The sequence below is a fragment of the Mercenaria mercenaria genome, chromosome 14, assembly GCF_021730395.1.
Source record: "Mercenaria mercenaria strain notata chromosome 14, MADL_Memer_1, whole genome shotgun sequence".
NCBI classification, from domain to species: domain Eukaryota; kingdom Metazoa; phylum Mollusca; class Bivalvia; order Venerida; family Veneridae; genus Mercenaria; species Mercenaria mercenaria.
Genome location: NC_069374.1, coordinates 52,051,765 through 52,075,309, shown reverse-complemented (window position 1 = coordinate 52,075,309; position 23,545 = coordinate 52,051,765). Strand labels below are relative to the sequence as shown.

Genomic DNA, 23,545 nt, shown 5'->3' with positions numbered 1-23,545 from the left:
CGTTTGGGATTTCAGCGGAGAATGAAGTTTGAAAAGGTTTGATATTGTTGTAATTGTCTTTAATTGAACAAAATTCAAATCATTATCAGTTAAGTGCGTCCTTAATTAATACACAGTTTGATCCATAATTTTTTTTATTAACACAGTGATCAAGTATTTAAGGCTAATGAAATGCTTATCTTTAACAGTCTTCTTTCGTATCTGATACTAACATATATAGCCATGGAAAAACAAAAAACGGAAAGAGTTAAGTTTGAAAGAAAAAGTTGAACTAATTAACCATAGTAATGGTTGAAGCCAAAACCTTCCCCGTATAGCTTGTCCACTAATCAGACCAGACCGCTAATAAGACCAGTTTTACAAAGAACCATGGGTGGTCTTAATAGCGGAATTCTACTGTATTTATAACCTCAACAATGTAACAACTGATTAAGGGAGACAACTGCTAATAAAGATTCTCTTCTATAGGATAAGAGTTAACTCCCTTCATTAGGTATAATCTAAAGTATTAATCAATTCTTGAGCATTCTTATGGTGTGTTCTAAAACTATGTTCCACTAAGAATTACATCAGAATAAGATTTTTCAATAGTTTTGTTGTAATACAGAGCAAAAGTTTTTGCAGAACTCCAGCCTGCAGCTTTCATTATTGAATCTAATTGAACTCCTTTAATTGCTGCTGCTGATGTGGAGGCTGCTCGACAACTATGTACACCAAATTTATCCACATCAATACCAGATTCTTTCATTAACTGTTTCACCCATCTAGAAATTTTACTTTTTGTGACTGCTTTAAAAGGTTTAACTGTTGAAATAAACAATTTATGTTCAGACCCTCTAACCTTAGATGTAACAGTCAGATAATACTCCAAAGTATTTACTAGACATAACTTTGGGTCAGCTGAATATCTACGTATTTGCATCGGCTTAACATGTAATCCAGGTTTAGATTGTTTAACTAATTCCGACACTTGACAAACAACTTGTTCCTTACAAATATGTAAATCAGACAATTTCAACAAATGGATTGTTTGGCACCTCTGTCCAGATAACAACATGAACAATGTTGTTAATTTTTGAGATAACTGAAGTAAAGTCATTTCTGTACAGTTCGGTAATGATGAAATATATTGCAATACTTTATTAACATCCCAAATATGATCATATTTTGGCAAAGCTGGTCTTATTGTAAACAATCCTCTCATAAATCTTTTGATTATCATTTCGTTACCAATATCTCTGTTATTTATCAAATTGCAAGTAGATGAAATAGCAGATTTCGCTGTATTGATTGCACTATAACCTAATCCTTGATTGAATAATTCTGTCAAAAATTCCAACACTTTTACCGAAGATGGATTAAATGTATCAATGTTTTTTGAACTTGAAAAAAGCAACCATTTTCTGAAATAAGACCCATACTGTTTTGCAGTTGATTTTTTCCATGACTGTAAGATAATCTGGACAGTGTCCTCTGATAATCCTTTATCTTTAAGCTGTTCCCGGACAATACGAAAGCACCCAGCCGCATCTTCTGAATGTGATGCTGTCTTGTTTGATCTTGAGGCAGTATTAGTGTTCGATGTTTTGGTAGAATGTATGACTGAGCACAAATTTGTTGTAGCAGTTCGCTGAACCATACCTGCGTCGGCCATAATGGAGCAATCAGCAATGCTGTTTCCACTTTGTCCAGAATTATTTTCTGGATACAGTGACTGATCATACTGAAAGGAGGAAATAGATAAGATATTTTTTCATTCCATGTCAATGTAAATGCATCAATTGCTATTGCATTTGCATCAGGTTTATAAGCAACATATTTTGGTATTTGATGATTCAATCTGGAAGCAAACAGATCAACATTTATATTCCCTACTTTCTGTTCTAACATTTTAAAATACTCAGGATTAAGCTTCCATTCCATATCTTCATTAACTTGTCTAGACAATTTGTCTGCTTCACAGTTGTCTTTTCCAGGAATATGTGCAGCACTAAGCCAAATATTCCTGTCTTTACACCACCACCAAATGTCTTTTGCTAATTTGTGCATAATTACTGATTTGCCTCCAAATTTGTTAATGTAAGAAATTGCAACAGTATTATCCATATATATCCTAACATGGGCATTACTCACATCTGCAGCCAAAGCTTGTATAGTTAAAATGGCTGCCTTTAGCTCTAAAATATTAATATGTTCCTCTTTTTCAGATTCATCCCAAAAACCTTGAGTGTCAGTATTGTTTGTAGAATTTACACCGCCCCACCCCTTTTTACTCGAGTCACTATATAGAATAATACTTGGGGCACTTCTTATTATAGGTTTCTGTGCAGATGGGAGGAAATCTATCCACTTGTATATTATTTCCTTGCCATTATCTGACAATTTTATTGTTTGATCAAACCTGCCTTTGTACATTTGAAGTTTTTTATCTTTTTCATGTTCAAGATCTTTATAAAATAATGGAGCATAATCCACCCAGGTTCACTAGCTACCATCTTCCCGATAACTTTTGCAAGGTCCCGAATTGTAATAACTTCCTGACTAAGTATTTTAAGACAAAGCTCAATCAAATTGGACGTCCTTTACGGTGTTAGTTTAATTGTCATACTAATTGAATTCAGTATGAAACCCAAAAACACAATTATTTGAGTTGGTTTAAACACAGATTTTTCAGGATGTACCGTGAAACCCAAGTCATCCATAATATTCACAGTCTCTTTAACATTAAATTCACAATCTGAAAATGTTTTTGCCTTAAGCAAACTATCATCTATATATGGTACATTGGAAAACCCTTTTTTCCTAAGAGAAGCATACACTGGCTTTAACAATTTTGTGAACACACGAGGGCTACATGCTAGCCCCTGGGGTAATGTCCTGAATTGAAAATGTTTATTTTCCCAAATAAATGGAAGATATTTTCTATCTTCTAAATGAATTTGGACACTGAAATATGCATCTTTTAAGTCAATTGACGCAAAAAAGTCACCTGGTTGAATATTCGCTACCGCTGACTTTAAAGTTTCCATTTTAAAATGACACTTCTTGACATGATCATTGAAAGTTTTAAGATTCAAAATTATCCTTACACTACCATCTTTCTTAGGCCTCATAAAAATGTTGGAATAAAATTGCCCACACTCAACTGTAGTAACCTCCTCAATGATATTCCTATCTAGAAATTTTTTAATTTCGGCAGTTACTGTTTCTTTTTCAAGATTAGTAAATTGTATTTGTTGAGGTATAAAATATTGCAACGGCTTCGACTCTAAATCGATTTTGTACCCAGACACTGTATTTATTATCCAAGGATCAGTCGAAATTTCATACCAGTTTTCCACAAATTGAGAAATTTTACCACCATAAAAATTATCTGGGGTATTTTGTACGGGTAATGTTTTACTTACAGTTATTTCTTCCTGTAATATTGTCCTCTTTGAGCTGGGGATTTCCCCCGATTGCTGTTTCGACCCAAAGTCGGATATTGTTTTCCTTGATGATACATCTGTTTGTAGGGATACGGGTGGTATCTGTTCCCTTTCTGGTTGCGTTGCCCTAAAAAAGAGGTTGATTTGTGATTGCCTTGATGCCCCCCTAGCTTTTGGGATCTCCGCTCCTCTTTTTCGCAATTTTCAACCTTTTGATCTAGATCTTCCCCAAACAGAAATTCAGACGTTGGCCCTTCCCCCTCACACACCTTCTGATACTTTGCTGGGATGGCCGGCCTAATAAGGGCTCGCCGTTTTCTATTTGTAACGTTAAGCCCTTGTGACAACAATCTGAAGGTGTCTTTAGTTAGCTCTTTCACCTGTTGGACGTCCCCTTTTTCCATCAACACTTCGATGGACTTGATTACGGGCACCATTGCCAAACTCAGATATTTTTGAGAGGTCTGAAGTGCCAAATCCGCAGCACGCTTTAATTTGAAAGCATTCCAAAGCTCCCGGTTAACTTTTGGAACTCTCAACACTTGGCAGTTTTCTGGTACTAAGTACTTTTCACATAGTTTTTTATCGTCCTCCTCCGACATACCGTTTATCTACTGCATTTGATACTAATTTCCCAAGAGTTTCATTTACGCATGGACCAAAAACCGTTTTCTTTTCATAGTCATTCACCAGATCCGACAAAAAATCGGAACTCATATCCTCGGAAACATCGTGTGTCCCTCCGTTTAATAAGCCGTCCAACTCGTCTTCCTCATTAGCATTTATTAATTCGCCAGCATCAGGAGATTGATTTTTCTCCTTGTCAAGTGTCTGCTGCATTTTCGCGACATTTAACACAATGTTTGCCAGTATTTCCGTTTGTGCCTCTTCCCTTTTCCGGAAACTTTCCTCCATATTGGAGATCTTTCCCCACAAATCGCCGCTTCCGGTCATGTCTAAATACCGTGACGGCCCAGCCTCGTGCTCCGAGCCTCGTTCTGGCGAGCCGGGATTTCCCACGTTGTCCAATTCATTATTTTGCTGCATTTCGCAGTCCGTGGTAGGCATTTCGCCGTTTTCCGGATTTCCCGGTGTTTCGCTGGCTTTCCCAGCTTTAACACGAGACAATTCTTGTGCTCGTTTCAATGTTTTCATTTGCAAAGACAACTGATTTGTCTCGGCCATTTCGGCCATCAGAGTTCGAGAAATTTTTTAGTCCAAATACAAATCCAGCGTAATCTCAACTTGAAATAATACACACAACTTTGTACTGTTCCCAAACTTTTATAAGAACTATTTTCCACTAATTTCCGAATATCTTTTATTTTGAAATCGAATCCCTACACTTAAATTTTTGATTTTTAGACAGTAATATTTTCCGAAGAACGACCCTTTCCAAGCAACTTTCCGTAATGACCTTGACCTTCACACTTCCGTTCTCTCATGGAAAATCTGGTCACGTGGTAGTTCAATAAAATAAATAATTATGTCCCTTTGTTTTTTTTTTGTTTTAAATAGTACATTATCGTTCAACCATGCAATTTTGAACACAATATTAAATTAATTTTGTATAGCACTATGAAATGTATAAAGCCATACCATACCAAATTTGAGTAATCCAATGTTTGAAAGTAATTAAGGGCCAGTATAAGAAAGTGTTCAAGCTTTTTGATTGATCAAATTAATGGAACCGATATGGAGTTGAATATTTTAAAAAGTGATTTCTTATTGGCCGTATTCATTTGTTCACTGGCAGTTATATTGGCTCTTAGCCTTCAGCCAATACATCAAACAAATATCGAGTTCATTATGAAATTATTTGATTGATAATAGTATAATAAGTATCAAATACCGTAATCATACGAGTATAGGATGCAATCGTGCATAAGACGCAGTGAAAATATACCTACAGATATCTGGAAAAATGCTTATATCTGTTGATTGGTCGCAGAAAAAAAGGAATCTCAAAAACATGTATATTTGTAAGGAAATGCAATTTTACCAGTAAAGAAGGTTCGACCTATACTTGTATGATTTTGGTACCTACTCGTAGAATTCATTTATGCTTTTTGTTTTGATAAACATTTACTATAACAGGTGCTTTGTCTGTTAATTTATTGTATAATTGAAAAGTGTGTTTTTGTTATTAAATACCAGTGAATGTAATATGCATCATTTTGTAAAATTGTTGAATTACAGTGATATTATAGGACTGTTGTAAATTTATGTACATTGGCCATGCGAGAATGGTAGGCACATCTTATAATAAAAAAAAGATTTAGCAATTTGAAGTTAGGAGTTGTGCGAGTCATTTCATGGTTTTGTAAATACTGTTCATTGGATCATTTTTGTATAGACTTCATTTAGCGATTGCATGGTCAACAATGTGAAGAATTTGTGAAATACAGTTTGTCTGTTTTGGGACATGACGCAGGTTCATATACCAAGGTTGAAAAATAATGTTCCTAGCAAGGATTTGAAAAGTGGAAAGTAGTTTATCCCTGATTCATGCGGTGAAGTTTTTACTTGGAAGCAAAAAACAATCAATTGTTGGCAGAATTGTAATTTGGTTTCTTCCTCAGGGAAAAATGAGGCTAGTTGTCTTTTTTTCTACCATTTTCTGATGTTTCCTCACCCCACCCCCGTCCCCACTATATCACTTGTTAAATAGTGACTACATAGTCCATGTTGCTTATGGGATCTTTATATTCTCCCAAAAAAATGCATTATTGTGTAATATGTCTGTCAGATCAGTTAAGATATATTTGTCTAGAACGATTAATCTGTCACACCCTCATAAAAAATATTATGGTCAAATTAATTTGAGACATCATACTGAATTTCAAACATTAGACTGTTGTGTCTGGATTCATGCCAGGATATAAAAGCTAACTAGCCAGTTTTTCTTTTGAAGTTGCAAAACGTTAGGAGGTAAAAAAACTGACTGATGGGGGCAGAACCTAGCCACTGAATCCTTACTGGGGGAAAAACCTTGGGGTTGTGGGGAGGTGGGGGGGTGGGGGGGGAGAGTAGGGAGGGGACTTGGTTGTTCTTACATAACTGAAATATTGCCAAAATATTTAACCAATCAGATCTGTTACAAAATTCTCAAATAATCCTTAAGACAATCATGTTTGTTTTTGTTTGGTCATTTTTTTGCTATACATAAATATTTCTATTGTAAATGGGTCATTTCCAGTCATAGATTTTTTGTTACTGTTAAGTGTTATTTGAAATATTTTTTTTCTACAAGTCAGTAATATAAATATCCTAGATGCAGTCTCGAGGACGACATTTTATACTTGAAAAAGTACAGGTACTTGAAAAGATTTCGATATTTGTTCTGATATGCATCTGTTATATCCCTATTCAAAAGACTGCAATTTGAGACAAGCTGGGAAAATTTTCATTAGACTTAATTATTATTCGTACTTAGTTTTCTACTCAAAGACATACACATGAATGGATGTAGAGATCAAAGTAAAATTTACTTGTTACTATTATAGGACTGATGATCTATTTTTGATATAAAATGTGATGTTTAAGGTATTAGGCCCCTAATAGTAATGTTTAAAAAATGGCATTTGCTTGGTATATTCTTACAGTTGACCGTGCTTCGCACTTATATGCAATTTTTTAAAAACTTTTACCGTGCCGTTTTTTATAAATTTTGTGTAATTTATGGTATTTCCTAAAGCTCAAGTAGAGACAAATTTCAAAGTGGTGGCCTTTATCCAAAACGTTTTCAGAGAATTTATTATTCCATTATTTTTTATGAAAGAATCATCAAACTATTGGTAAACAATCATAAAACCTAAAATAAAAACTGTCAATATCATTTTTTCTAGGGTGCCTCGAGTAAACGGATTTAATGAGACAGAATTCCAACTCCAATATTGAAAAATTATGGTCGAATCCTGCGGGTCTGTTTTGAATTTTGCTCACTTCATTCAAAAATAACCTTGGGGTAGAAGTAAAACCTACCTACATTTCTTCCACAATATGTAATCTAAAAGATGACGGCAAAATACCGCACTTTTACCGCATGTAACTCAGTATTTCAAAGATGTCTAACTCTACCCCTTCTGTTTTAGAGGTAAAGTCACTTTTAACAGCAAGAAATCGCATATCAAATGATTTTTTTCCATTTTTGTACAATAAATCAATAACAAGTCTTGAAAGAAGTAAAAACTTACTAGAAGAAAAGGAAAACAAGGGAAAAAAAAATTTGGTCCCAGTAGGGCTTGAACCTACGCCCCCCTGAAAATTGCTGTCAAAGTAGGTTTATGGTAGGAATTGAATACTCTTCAAAAAGGAGGTACTCTATTATGGGCCTAATACCTTAAGCATTGTATGTCACAAGTCTGCATCACAGAGTGTGTAAATGAAACATTTCAAACTAGTAAGGCCTTAAAAAAAATTGTTTGTTTCAGGCATCCCGACCTATCCTAAAAATTTGCCAAGACCCTAAATGTTTTTCGGACATTGGAAATTTTTTTTACTATTTTTTTTTTTATACTTTGCTCTTTCTTCATTCTAAAACAAATAAAAAAAATAAAAATTTCCTATCTGCCTACCCTGTTTTTTGGGGCATGTTACCAGAAACAAACAATTTTTGTTTAGGCATAAGATGCATATATCCAGTATCCTGCAATACGTGCCATATAGCTAAGGACTGTATATTGTTTAAATTCTTAACCAAGATAAAAAAAAGCAATAAATGTAAAAGTATAGATATATTGTCATTGTTATGTAATCCACTCTAGCTTTAGTTTTGTATGCTTTTGTTCTTAGGGGTCGTATTGACTCGGTTTAAATTATCGGAACTTGACCCAAGGTGCATCACTGAGCATTATTTCAGTCACTTGGTGGGGATGCAGACATCGTAGAAGAGCTACAGACCTTCCATAAGCAACTTATATGACATTCTCACATAAATTCTGCACTCCAAGGGAAGTTTCAAACCCAAATCAGTGACGGGCAAGTAATTCAAAGTAAGCCACCTTAACTGCTCAGCCACTGAGGAACCCAGTAGTGTGTACTCTTCTCACATTAATCAGTTTTGAAGTGTATCAAAATTGCAACTTTTTCAGACAAAATTTGCTACATGTATATATTTCATTTACAGTAATATTCAACAAAATATCTTATCAGATTATTTCCTGTTTTTATACTACTTCACTACAAATAGCAAAGGAAATTTGTGTGTTTTAACTAGAACAGAGGCCATCATTTTTTAAACTCTTTCTTTAATTTGTTCATTTTTCCCTACTTGTCATTTGTTGCAACGTGTTACACAATGTATATAGAAACTTCAACTAAAAAATTACCCTTAATCCTTATCCTGCTAAATTTCTATAATGAACTAGTCAATCTTTCATTTTGGACAATACCATTAACTGTTAAAAAGGGGTGATTACCAAAAAATAATGACTGAATATTGAACAGTGAAGATCATGACTGCGTGGATATACACTGGCCGCATAGGCAGAATCAATCGTGTCAAGCATGATATGGGTTAACTGCTCTTTTTCCCATTCATTTCATAAAATGATCATATATTTCGTTAAAAAGTTTCTCTAGTGTCCGTAAATTCTAGAATTTTCACCGACATAATGTCTACAGCATTTACCAATTCAACAATGTTTGCCTTTTCTTCCACTACACATCAACTTCTGGTATACTTGTACGTACATTCCAAACCAGAATAGTATTTACATGTTCCACAATAAAACGCAAACTAGGATCAAGTCAATGTTTCAGTATGTGTTATGTCTGTTGCAGGTGTATCTAGCTTGGATATTTCATCTTTCAGTTTCTGTATAGTCTGTTTTTTCTGTTTAAGCCTTTCGTTCAGCTCTGTGATCTCGTATCGAATCTTCCTCTTGGCATTCTGTATTTTGATTAAAGTCTTCTCTTTCTTTTCTTCAACTTAAAATGAGAATAAAACATTTCATAATTCATAAGATGAAATTCTAAGGTGAAACAAGTTTACCGCCTTGCGGGTGCTGACGCTCATCTGATTTTTTTGTATAGTAGAAATACTGTCCTACCCATGATTTTCTCATTCTAAAAAGGGTCATCATTCTTGCAAAAAGCAGGACAGAGTTATGTTTCTTGATGTACAGCGTCTGCTTATGATGGTGAAAAACTGTTGCAAGTTTTAAAGCAATAGCTTTGATAGTTTATGAGCAAAGCTGACTTAAACATAATACTCAACAAAGAAAACTGATTTTTTAAGTCCAAAAGGGACTAAAATTATTGAAAAAAGCAGGATGGAGTTACATTTCTTGATGTACAGGGTCAGGTTATGATGGCGAACAAGTGTTGCAAGTTTCAAAGCAATAGCTTTGATAGTTTAAGAGAAAAAGTTGACCTAAACATAAAACTTAACCAAGAAATCTGATATTTTCTAAGTCCAAAAGGGGCCATAATTCTTGTGTCTTGATGCACAGGGTCAGCTTATGATGGTGACCAAGTGTTGCAAGTTTCAAAGCCATTGCTTTGATAGTTTAAGAGAAAAGCTGACCTTAACATAAAACTTAACAAAGAAAACCGATTTTCTAAGTCCAAAAGGAGCAATAATTCTTGCAAAAAGCAGGATGGAGTTATGTTTTTTGATGTACAGGGTCAGCTTATGATGGTGAACATGAGTTGTAAGTTTCAAAGCAATAGCTTTGATAGTTTAGGAGGAAAATTGACCTAAACATAAAACTTAACCAAGACATCTCATATTTTCTAAGTACAAAAGGGGCCATAAATCTTGCAAAAAGCAGGATGGAGTTATGTTTCTTGCTGTACAGGGTCAGCTTATGATGGTGAACAAGTGTTGTAAGTTTCAAATCAATAGCTTTGATAGTTTAGGAGAAAAGCTGACCTAAACATAAAACTTAACCACACAACGCCGACCCCAATCAAGTGATGACAGTAACTACAATAACTAATCTTTTTTTTTCCTTCAAAAAATCAGATAAGCTAAAAAAGATGTTTGTTTAACACTGAATTTTTTATCAATGTCTATAGATAGGGGTATTGATAAATTTTCAGGTTTTAAGAATTTTGGTCATATTGCTAAAGGTTTTGTGACGGTTTACACTGAAGAATGACCTTTCCTGCAAATTGCTAAAAGTCAAACAGCAAAAGTACCCGTCTTTTAAACTGCAATTCTTAAAAAATTACAATGAAATATCTAAAACTGCTCCTTCTATATGCCAAGTTTTAACCCAACTTGAAAATAAAATTTTGTATCGCAAGAATTACAGGACAGATTTCTAATACATTTCTTCATTCAGCAACACAAGCTGTTTTATGGTGATCTAAAATTAAGAACTTTTATGAGAACAAGCCTAAGTTCATCTCGTCACATTATTCTGGATGACTTGTAAAATCACAACATGTTTTCAATGTCATTTAAGTAATGAATCAGAAGCTCTGAATCATAATCAGTAGAAGCTTACAATCTGTATCATGTTTATAAGCTCCTATTGACAGAGATCTGGTCCCATTCAGAAGATGCTGCATCATGATTGTTGGGTCATTGAACACCTGAAAAATATGTTTAAAGTCTATACAATATTTTAGAATCAACACATCTTAGGTTTAATATTTCGCAAATACAAGTTTACTTTGAAATATTTTAGCTCTTCTGAGCACAACACCGATGGTGAGCTGTTGTTATGACCCTGTGTTCCTCCTACAGTGTGCATCATCTTACACACTTAGAAGCCAAAATCTTGACCCAATTATAAAGAAACATGGTCAGAGTCTGTAAAATCTAAGATGAGTTCGGCCACTAGGACACGAGGTTAAACAACAGAAAATAGTTAACATTCTATAGACAATGTTATCCTTTTGACCTTCATGAAACTCAGAATAATTGTCTATAATGAAATGATGAGAAATTTATATACATATTATGTGATGAAAGTAAAATTAATACACCAACCAGTTCATCATAGAATTCTGACACCAGTGATTTCTTGCCCAGCATTATATCTGTTTCACTCTGGAATAACTTCAGTAAATGGTACACGGTCACCTACAAAACACAAAATATTTTTATAGCATTTGTACTGTAAACCTAGAAATGTTCGCGAACACTATATTTTGCATTTTTATGACGACAGACGATTTAGCGGATACAAAGATTCGCGGAATACGCTGGTCACAAAATACGCTAACACTTAATAGCTTAAGCACATAACAAATGGTCGTGGTAGTTGGTTACTTATCCTTAACACATTCTCAATCTACCTTACTTTGTGACCGTAAGGGAAATTTACATTCCAGAATATACCGTTTGTAATCACAAATCACTGTATAATAGTACAAGAAAGCATACCAGTATGTCTATACAGATTTTTTGTGATCAATTTTGTTTAGGTAACAGTGTTTTAACAATATCATTTATTTCTGATATGGTAACATAGCCCAACTCAAACAAATATTTTACTATTGTCAGTGTTTAACATAATTGCCTATTTCCGCTAAAATAAATGTATGCATATTGTCCCATAGACGATGTTTTTGTTTGTATCACATGTTTGCTGAAATTACTTTATCTGTGATGTAAGTGTATAATATAAATATTCTATAATAAGAAATTTCTACATTATTAAAACATCTCAATTAATAAAAAATATCATGTCAAACTTTTCAGGTGCCAAGAAGGTTTTTATTAATGGCTTAGAAGATAAAATGGCTGGTTCGCGGCTACAAAACTTCGCGGATACACATCAACCGCGAAAGTCGCTGACTTAAATAGCGTGAAACCATTCTAGGTTTACAGTATCTTAATTTTAAGGTGGATGTTAAGTCTCCCTGTACTTGGACTGTGTTGTTACATTTCCTAGTCCTTTGGGAACATAGAGTACACTCAATAACTGCTTAAGCTGGTGCTAGAGGGCATGACGTGTGTGGTACATTTCATTACCTCTCATGAACAGACTCGATCAAACCGAGTCTGCTATTATTTTGCTTGGTTGTATTCTATGCTTCAAAAGGATCTTCTAACAGATTTTTCATTCGTCTTCTTGATACCATTCTTAAAGATGGACTAAGATACTTATCATTGACATTACTGACTAAAACATGTGTATATGGCGAGTAAATGGCATAACCCGAGTACTAGATAAGCTGCCGTTTTATACAAAACTAATAATTCCTTCAGGAAGGCTTTATATTTAAGTTTACACACACTGTTGCAAATGCGAACAATTTAAGAGCAGAAAACGTGGTACAATAGCCAAGCTGAAATGAGATCGGGCCCTAATCTTTAACCTGCTAAATTTCAAAAATATACTTGTCCATCTTTCAATTCAGATATAATACCAAAATATTATTGGTATTTATTCAAAGCGGTGTTAACTGAAAATTTATTAATTGAAAGGTGCAGACCATGATAAGTCTGTATGGATATGCTGGCTACTCTTGGTCTGCACTGGTCACAAACGCAGAATCACTTGTCATCATTAGGCTAAAAGCTAAAGTATGTTGATTGGTTGAACTCTACATATACATGACATCATATACATGACTCATTTAAAGCGACAAGATCCAGATTTAATTAAATTACACAGCATGATTAAAATAACCTCCAAATGTTTTTTTCACAACTAACCGTTTATAAATCTGTATAGCATAAAATTATAAACTTTATATTAAACTATCAATATACGGTAATCCAAATTGAGGCTTCATAAATGCCTTATTTATTCGCCTATAAGATGAGCTTTTCTCCTTTAAAAATCAGACTTCATGTGTTGTCTCATCTTATAAGAGAGTCAATGTCATTGCTGTGAAGTATTTATTACCGTCTGCAAAATACTGCCAAATTTTTAATTAACTGAAGGAGCCTGCTTTAACCTTTAGCCAGCTGGCGTCAAGTGACTCTGCCTTTGCGACCAGCGCAGACCAAGATCAGCCTGCAAGTCTGTGCAGACTGATCAAGGTCAGAACTGTTCACCTGTCATTTAAGTTTAGGTGAACAGTAAACATCCCTTCGAATGATGGTTGGTTTTGACCAAATTAAATGATGGAGCAGTCCATTATAGAAATTTAGCAGGTAAAGGTTAAAGAAGGATTGTCTTTTAGATGGGTAAATATGGCAGGCGGCGAGACTATCAGATAGGCATGTATACTTACTGGTCTTTCATGTGGATCATTAAAGTATATTTTGATTATGACTTCAAATTCACCCCAACCTGTCTCTGTAACTTCATATGGTGGCTTGAGAACCACTGTAATACAAAACGATACAAGGCATTCTGACATAATTAAACTTGAAACTAAATAGAAGAGGCTCATATACATGTACACTGAAAATATTAAATACATCTCCACAGAAGAGGGTATCAAATAGAAGAATAGTCTGAAAGAATTCTAGTGTTTTTTCAGATGTTTTGGGAAATGTTGGAAGGACCTGTTAGGGGAAATATGTCATAACAAAATATATCCATGTCATAAAAACTAAACATGTCATAACAACTAAAGTAAAACAAGAGGACCATGATGGTCCTGAATCGCTCACCTCTTCCCACATGACCCAGTTTTGAGTATGATGTCGTTTTTTCTATTATTTGACATAGTGACCTAGTTTTTGAGCTCATGTGACCCAGTTTTGAACTTGACCTAGATATTATCAAGATAAAAATTCTGACCAATTTTCATGAAGATCCATTGAAAAATATGGTCTCCGAGAGGTCACAAGGTTTTTCTATTATTTGACCTATTGACCCTGTTTTGAACTTGACCTAGATATCATCAAGGTGAACATTCTCACTAATTTTCATGAAGATCTCATGAAAAATATGGCCTCCAGAGAGGTCACAAGGTTTTTCTATTTTTATATACCTACTGGCCTAGTTTTTGACCGCACGTGACCCAGTTTCAAAACTGACCTAGATATCATCAAGGTGAACATTCAGATCAATTTTCATGAAGATCCATTGAAAAATATGGCCTCTAGAGAGGTCAAAAGATTTTAATAATTTTAGACCTACTGACCTAGTTTTTGACCGCAGTTGACCCAGTTTCAAACTTGACCTAGATATCATCAAGATGAACCTTCAGACCAACTTTCATACAGATCCCATGAAAAGTATGGCCTCTAGAGAGGTCACAAGGTTTTTTTATTATTTGACCTACTGACCTAGTTTTTTAAGGCACGTGACCCAGTTTCAAACCTGATCTAGATATCATCAAGGTGAACATTCTGACCAATCTTCATGAAGATCCATTCACAAGTATGGCCTCTAGAGAGGTCACAAGGTTTTTCTATTTCAAGACCTACTGACCTAGTTTTTGATCGCAGTTGACCCAGTTTCAAACTTGACCTATATATCATCAAGATAAACATTCAGACCAACTTTCATACAGACCCCATGAAAAATATGGCCTCTAGAGAGGTCACAACGTTTTTTCATTATTTGACCTACTGACCTACTTTTTGATGGCACATGACCCACTTTCAAACTTGACCTAGATATCATCAAGATGAACATTCTGACCAATTTTTATGGAGGTCCATTCATAAGTATGGCCTCTAGAGAGGTCACAAGGTTTTTCTATTTTTAGACCTACTGACCTAGTTTTTGACCGCACATGACCCTGTTTCGAACTTGACCTAGCTATCATCAAGATGAACATTCAGACCAACTTTCATACAGATCCCATGAAAAATATGGCCTTTAGAGAGGTCACAAGGTTTTTCTATTATTTGACCTACTGACCTAGTTTTTGAAGGCACGTGACCCACTTTAGAAATTGACCTAGATATCATCAAGATGAATATTCAGACCAACTTTCATACAGATCCCATGAAAAATATGGCCTCTAGAGAGGTCACAAGGTTTTTCTATTATTTGACCTACTGACCTAGTTTTTCAACGCACGTGACCCACTTTTGAAACAGACCTAGATATCATCAAGGTAAACATTCAGACCAACTTTCATACAGATCCCATGAAAAATATGGCCTTTAGAGAGGTCACAAGGTTTTTCTATTATTTGACCTACTGACCTAGTTTTTGAGGGCACGTGACCCACTTTCGAACTTGACCTAGATATCATCAAGATGAACGTTCTGACCAATTTTCATGAAGATCTTGTGAAATATATGGCCTCTAGAGAGGTCACAAGGTTTTTCTATTTTTAGACCTACTGACCTAGTTTTTGATGGCACGTGACCCAGTTTCGAACATGACCTAGATATCATCAAGCTGAACATTCTGACCAATTTTCATGAAGATCTTGTGAAATATATGGCCTCTAGAGAGGTCACAAGGTTTTTCTATTTTTAGATCTACTGACCTAGTTTTTGATGGCACGTGACCCAGTTTCGAACTTGACCTAGATATCATCAAGATGAACATTCTGACCAACTTTCATAAAGATCCCACAAAAAGTGTGACCTCTAGAGTGGTCACAAGCAAAAGTTTACGGACGGACGGACGGACGGACGACGGACACTGCGTGATCACAAAAGCTCACCTTGTCACTATGTGACAGGTGAGCTAAAAAAACCTGTTATAATTAAAACAGTGTTTTTCATAACTATTTTACTTTTTAAAAAAAACGAAAACGACTTAAAAGTTTTATTAGTATGCAGTGGAAGTTTGTTTCAATTACAGATGAACTTTTCAGTAAAGACAGAAGGCAGGAAAAAGTTATACAAACCTCTTGTAGGATTGGGGTAACTTTCATGAAGTTTGAACGTAACTTTCTTCACATATGTTGTCATGTCCTGAAAAGAATTATTCCACTATAATTATCATTCTCGCATACCAGAGGTCTACCGTGATTCCCCGGTTCGTCTCGGGATTTTGACGAACATCTGACGGATGAGAATGTATAATTATGTACATACATGCATAATCAGTACACACGTTTATATATTACAATAACAACACTTAAAACTATTCGTATATATATATATATATATATTACGGCCACTGGTGTCTAACAATTTATTAAAAATCATATACACGGGACATGTTTTGCATTTACAGTTTTCTCATGTTCATTTTAGTGAGTTTCGTATACTTTTTTCGTTTCAGTTATGTAAGAGACTGGTGTCATTCAATTGTTCCTGGATTTCATCATAGCAGTGATTTGGTCTTAAGTTTAGGACCACAGGCACGGGTCCAGTGTACATTTTTTGTTTAATATAATTTTTTTTCAAACAAATATACTTTGTATATGTTAGTCAAATGAAAAAGAAGTCGATGGCAAAAAATCCGGTAATAGTGTCATATACATTGAAAAGGTGAACTATGCGAGCGTAACGCTATGGGAAGCTACTCGGCAAACTTGTGGAACATTTCAAAATCGGAGTTTATACACTTGCAGCCACTACCTGCATGATCACACCTTGGAAACATTTAAAGCCTTCCATAAATGCTAAACTGACCCCATAAATTACTTTGAAAAACACAGTACAAGTCTCTACGAGCGAAATATTTCAGTTATCCCCGGTGATTTCATTCCGGATAGCAGACGTGTTCCTGGTTTTTATCACTTCGTTTGGCAGCTGAAATCGCCGGGGATATTTGAAATATTTCGCTCCTAGAGACTTGTTCTGTGTATTTCAAAGCAATTTATGGGGTCAGTTTAGTATTTATGGATAGCTTAAAATGTGTCGAAGGTGCAATCATGCAGGTAGCGACTGCAAGTGTATAAACTCTCATTTTAAAATGTTCCACAAGTTTGCCAAGTAGCTTCCCATAGCGTTACGCTTGCATAGTTCACCTTTTCAATGTATATGACACTATTACCGGATATTTTGCCATCGACGTTTTTTTTCATTTGACTAACATATATAAAGTATATTTGTTTGAAAAAAAATTATATTAAACAAAAAATGTACACTGGACCCGTGCCTGTGTTTAGGACAAATGACATTGGCCATATAAACCTTTAAAAAATTACAGGATGTCAAAATGTCTAGAAATTTGGCCTTACAAAGGAATTAACCTTGTAACCACTCCACTGTCTTGCCTGCAGACAAAATAATTTTCTATTATATCAAAAATCTGTTTTTCCTTTTCACAAAAGAGGTGAATGTTCGGCATTTCACAATTTAAAATTGCACTTTTTTCACACAGCTGCAGAAAAAATTACAAAATGCAGACTTCACACATTATATATCTTGTTTTAAATTGAATTGATTCTGTAGTTTACTATTGGACGATTAAAAACTCTTAATAAATTTTAAGCCTTACCCCGCTAATCTTCTATAATGAAATTATCTATTATTTCAATTTGGACAGTACCATTCACTGTTAAAAGAGGTGCATACCAAAAAGATACTGACTGAATGGCAAACAGTGCAGGCTGATCATGATCTGCACTGGCTGCAAAGGCAGAATCATTTGTGTCCGCTGTCCAGCATGATAATTTATGGGTTAATAAATTTTAATCTGATAAACTGAATTAGCACTGGTGTACTAGATAACATTCAAAAGTGAATATGGAATTTTTACAGGTATTGCAGGTAATGACTAACAATCTGACATACAGTGGTTTCAAGTTTCACATTCAATAACAAAATGACGCTAGAAGAAAATAATACATGAAAAGGCTGAGTGTATAATATATTTCATTTTAAGACAAGTGGTCTTTCACTGTGCTTAATTTACATCCATGCATAACAATATACTTTTAAGCTGGGAAAACACTAACAAGTTAGTTCACTATGCAGAAGATACAGAATTTCTAATTTCTTTGCTGTAAGTTTTAATAAATGGAAGACTTACTTCATTTTTGAATGGTTTCAGATACACTGTCCACTGATGGGTGTGTCCATCCTCCTCTCGTTTCTTGCCAAAATATCTTGCTATGTTTCCATACACAATAGGTTTCAATATCGTCACACCCTGCCATAATAATTAAAACACAAATTATTTTTCAAGTCGCTACATTCAGAGCTCTCAACTCATTTTGGGAAATTAGATCAGCGCATTCTTTAATACATACATCATTAATCAAAGATATTTTTGCTTAGAAGCTCAGTGAGGGACTTCTTGTGGTGCCACCCTGTAATTTTACCTTTCTCCCCAGTAGTTTGAGAAGACGACCAATACCCTTTGCTTCTGGGAACTTTAGAGGCCTCTTGGTCAAAACTAGAAAAAGTATCAAACTATCAAAGCCAAAGCTTTTCTTATCTGTAGTTAATGTATACGTGTTCATGTTAAAGTAAACCTAGTATAGTAAGGCTATATAATTATGTCCTTCAACGTGTGAATATTTTCAACCTAAGCACCTTTGGAGTGTTTCTATCCATAATCACCTTCTTTAAGCAATTTTCAGGATGACATTCGATGAAAAAATTATAGACCTTTAAGACTGGTTTCCTTTTAATTGAAATGATCGTATATATTCTCTTGAAAAGGAATATTGCAAAGTATGTCATTCGCTACATAGCGATATCATGTTGGGGGTAACTGTAAGGGGTTAGGATACTACATGTACATTGGATGATGATGTTGTGGGGGGCAACAATTTTAAGTCTGAGACATTTAAATACTGAGTAATGTGTCTAAAAATCTGTGTCAGCTGGCTGCTATCATCTTAATCTCTTTTACAGCTTATATTACTGTACACTTTTTATGTTGATACTGTTTACTACTTCAGTCTAACTCTGTTCACTTGAACTGGGATCATTCAAATGCCACTCTTCACTCTAACTCATAGTCAGATCCCAGCAAAACCCCAATATAATTCTTCATGATAGGGACTACTAATAATTTGAACAATTTTGTTGGTGAACAAAGTTTGGCTGTATTTAACAAGCATAAGAACATAATACATGTATTATCAAAAATGATGATGGCTGAACATGACTATTTAAAACTGAAAGTCCATTTTCCAATGTTCAGTGTTCTTTATTATATTTGTATGCATACATGTGTAAAGTACTTTTACAGTATGTTACTCCTATATGTGTTCATGTAAATATTAATTATTACTCAGTTATTTGAGGTTTTTGTCCACTAAGTAGCATTTTCTTCTGAGTTTGAAGTCATTTATCATTTCCCACTTTTCAATTTTAGGAGTATTTCCCAGTATGGGAATTACCAGTAAAAACAGGTGGGAAATCCTTCTTTTAGGCCTTATAGAGTCAAGGGCCACAACTCTAGTCTAACTTTGTGAAATCCTAAACAAAACTCCGGGTGCACAAGCTGAACAAAACTCTTGTAGTTTCTTGACTCTACTAGGTTAAATACATGTTAGATTGGTACGACACAAGCTATTTGGACTTTTCTGCATATTTTAGATTAAATCAAGAACCATAACTTTGGCTCATTGTTCACAAAATGTGTTTTTGGTGTCGGCTCAGTTTGAGATTGAAATTTGGATTGCAAATTTGCTATTATAACTTCAAGTTAAAATTCCAAATAAAACTTAACCATCAATACTGGAGAGTCACTTAAAAACAGTAGTTTAGTTAATATTTAGTTTTCAACATGCAATTTTGATGTATAATTACGACAACAGGGTTTTTTTTTATTCTATAGCAGAGGCCGAATATCGGCCTCGTCCCCCAGCCGAGGATTTCCCCCACAGCCAAGGATTTCCCCTACCGCAGGCGAAATTCCCCTACGTCCGAAATTCGGTTATTAATAAAACCCGGACCGGCCCGGCCCGGCCCAAACCACGGAAATACCTGATTCCGATTGTACGGAAACCACCGGAAACTTACGGACGGAAGGCTAATATAATTACGAATGGTTATACCGTCATCTTAATGAAGGCAAATTTATGTGTATTCTATTTCATTATTACAAAAGTACAAGTAAAGTATTTAATATTGATGAAACGTATGTTTGATGAAGTATTGCACTTGACATAAGCAAAGACCTAAGATAACAAGATATTTGAATCACACTCAATCAAAGAAGTAATACGTTCGGCAGTCGATGTGTCATTTTGTGTACCGTACAGACATGAGATAGCAGTTTGCAGGATACTTTCAACAGAACTTGACATGCTAGTTAATGGTACGTCGTTATTTCACACCTAACGATGTGACACTAGGTTGTGTACTACGGCGAAGAAGCCTATACCGTGCACTGGAAGTATTTATAAAATTTGGTTGCCCAACCAAGATAACGTTTTAGCATAAGTATTAATTTAATAAATATATCTTGCCTTAGGGAACATAATTTGAATATAAACACTCTTATATTAAGGTTGTCAAAGATTTGCATTGATAAGTACACATTTTGCCAAAATTAACTAGAAATATAAGTTTATGAAATTATTATTATACTCCCTTTGCCTGTCTCGGTTGCGCATCCAAGATAGATCGGAAATAGATGAACTTCGAAGCTATGCGCTGTTTTCATACTTGCCATTTGTTTCAGGTTGTTGAAGTATTCAAATTTGAATATGAAACTACAAATTATATCAAAAGCTAAAAGAATAGTCCACTTTTTACATTTTTTTTCATATTAAAGGGAGGCAATTACAAAATTTCATAAAAGGTATCAAAGTAAACATTTCCAGAAGGGGTATAACTCTATGTAATAGGTCTTTTGTTCCTGAAATACAAGAAAACTGAAAAAAAATGTCATAAAATTTTGCTCAAATGATAAATCATATGATTTAGCTTTAAACAAATCCGGGTGATATGTATGGAGATGACACCCGGGGTTACGGTAAGTTGTAGAAATGAATGAACTGGAGTATAAGATATGAAAGATCGGTGTCGTTTCCAAATTTTTTCGCAAAGTTTTGAACCCGGACCCCCGAAACATGCCCGCTCAGTCTGTTTAAAACAAAACAATAAAAAGCGGTATATATCTAATATGGATAAATAGGAGAGTAATGATAGCAATGAACTTTCGTGTTTTAACAATTTACTTTATTTTTTTATTATTATTTTTTTTTTTTTTAGACTTTAATCATATTTGATTTCTCTTTCTTTTATATTTGAAATAATACTAGCATATCTTTTTAACACAAAATTAAAAAAAAAAACCAGTCTGGTCAGACTACGAACTATTTCAGCCTCGGCTTATACAACTATTCACACCGTGAATGTTAACTTTTTTGTTTTTAAAATGAACATTTTAAAGCATGGATTACAAATGTGTGCAATTCAGATGTTAAATTATTATACCTCACACAATATCCAATGCAATTTTCCCATTAGTTTAACTTGAAAAATATATCATATTTCCACGCGTTTTTATATCTCGTGCGCAAAATCGTTCAATTTCTGCGAATGTGATATACAATTATTGCCTTTTGGTGAGGTCGATATGTGGATTTATCGGCCTGATAAAAGCAATATCAACCTCGGGCGAAATTATCGACTTGATATCGCTTTTTCAGGTCAATAAATCCACTTATTACATACTCGTTTCTATTTCCCGTTAAGTTACACTGGAACCGAAAACGTCAATATTTTTCCATACACTGACGCCTGAATTTCATATCGGGTGCGTGACGTAATTTAGTGTGTTGTTGTTGCACTATTTTTTTCTATTTAGTTCAGTATTGTCAATCCTATTCAGGCTATTGAACATATTTATGGTATTTACATAATATTTATAGATGTAGATGCGTATGTAATAAAAAGGTTATTATCTTTGCATCGGGAAATATGCACTCGTTCTTCAGCGGAAGAATATTGCGCTCCTAAAGTCGCGCAATATTCCCGCTGAAGAACTCGTGCATATTTCCCGAAACAAAGCTAATAACCTATAAATATCGACAACACATAAAAGGCGACAATTGTTTTATTATTAAATCCAGCCTACTCATAAGTATAAACATTAGATACAAATGTCTGCAGCCTTAGGTCATCTTTCGTGGTTAATTGTATACGACGTCACATTGTTTTAACGTAATAACGTATTGACGTCACAGCTGGAAGTCAATACGTGTTTTTGGCTTCGCCTTCTAGAAAATACGAGTTTTTATCGTTGAACATGTGACTACATCTAGAACAATGGAAAGGACTATAAATATAGATTTAATGATAAAAACAATAATTTCATGTCTCCCTATGAGAGATCGATACTTTCGTACTGATTAAAAGACGATGCGCTTATTTATACTTAGGATTAAATTACTTTATCTTGAGTTCATACATGTGTGAACCCGGCCTATTTCTCTTTTCTGCTTTTGAATAATCGGATTTGTTCTACATGCAAAATTTTGAAAACAATTTTTCATCAAATATTAAATTGAAACTATCACCATCAGATTGGAAATTAACTAACTACTAACTACAAAGAAAATGAGTGCTCTCATTATATGTTTCGTAGTTATCGCCGTTTTTCGAATGTTACTGGTGCTGATTATGTTGAAGTATGCCCATAAATACAGCGATATGTAACCTCAAGACTATACCTATCAAAAAGCCTTTTTTGTGCCCCCCCCCCCCCACATGAGTGGTGGGGGCATATAGATTTGGTCTTGTCCGTGCATCCGTGCGTCCGTCCGTCCGAAGTTCGTGACGCGCCTAGCTCGAAAAGTATTTTATATAAATTGATGAAACCTTGCATGAGTCTTTATCATGATATGAACTTGCGCACCTCCTATTTTTTCGTCTGGCTCCACTCCCTATTTTCAGAGTTATGGCCCCTGAAATAGTCAGAAATGCACATTTTGACCTTGTGACACGCCTAGCTCAAAAAGTATTTGATACAGATTCATGAAACCTTGCATGAGTCTTAATCATGATATGAACTTGCGCACCTCCTATTTTTCATCTGGCTCCACCCCTTATTTTCAGAGTTATGGCCCCCGAAATAGTAAAAAATACACATTTTCACCTTGTGACACGCCTAGCTCAGAAAGTATTTAATATAGATTCATGAAACCTTGCATGAGTCTTAATCATGATATGAACTTGCGCATCTCTTATTTTTCATTTGAGTCTGCCCCCAATTTTCAGAGTTATGGCCCCTTAAGTAGTCAAAAATGCACATTTTCACCTTCTGACATGCCTAGCTCAAAAAGTATTTTATATAGATTCATAAAACCTTGCATGAGTCTTAATCATGATATGAATTTGCACACCTCCTATTTTTCATTTGGGTCCGCCCCCTATTTTTAGAGTTATGGCCCCTGAAATAGTCAAAAATGTACATTTTCCCCTTGTGACA

The 23,545-nt window shown here is 34.7% G+C and overlaps 2 protein-coding genes across 2 annotated transcripts in view; both read right to left on the bottom strand.

The window, feature by feature from the left end:
- Positions 1-405: 405 nt before the first annotated feature.
- LOC123550588 (uncharacterized) lies at positions 406-4,030 on the bottom strand. Its single transcript, XM_053523485.1, has 2 exons — positions 3,408-4,030; positions 406-1,723 (listed from the first exon to the last, which is right to left on the bottom strand). The coding sequence occupies exon 2, from the start codon at positions 1,652-1,654 to the stop codon at positions 548-550; it is 1,107 nt and encodes a 368-aa protein (XP_053379460.1). The 5' UTR covers positions 1,655-1,723; positions 3,408-4,030; the 3' UTR covers positions 406-547.
- A 4,900-nt stretch (positions 4,031-8,930) lies between these two features.
- The window catches only part of LOC123527599 (YEATS domain-containing protein 4-like), a 32,541-nt gene continuing 17,926 nt past the window's right edge, over positions 8,931-23,545 (bottom strand). The window contains exons 2-7 of the mRNA XM_053523484.1: positions 18,182-18,301; positions 16,104-16,170; positions 13,572-13,666; positions 11,374-11,466; positions 10,886-10,973; positions 8,931-9,359 (exon numbers count right to left, since the gene is read on the bottom strand). Of these exons, the coding sequence (XP_053379459.1) occupies positions 9,175-9,359; positions 10,886-10,973; positions 11,374-11,466; positions 13,572-13,666; positions 16,104-16,170; positions 18,182-18,301 (648 nt within the window). The 3' untranslated portion in view covers positions 8,931-9,174. The remainder of the gene's footprint in view (positions 9,360-10,885; positions 10,974-11,373; positions 11,467-13,571; positions 13,667-16,103; positions 16,171-18,181; positions 18,302-23,545) is intronic.

Bases quoted from the DNA above. Each gene is read 5' to 3' on its own strand.
- LOC123550588 (XM_053523485.1), bottom strand. From the start codon at position 1,654: ATGGCCGACGCAGGTATGGTTCAGCGAACTGCTACAACAAATTTGTGC.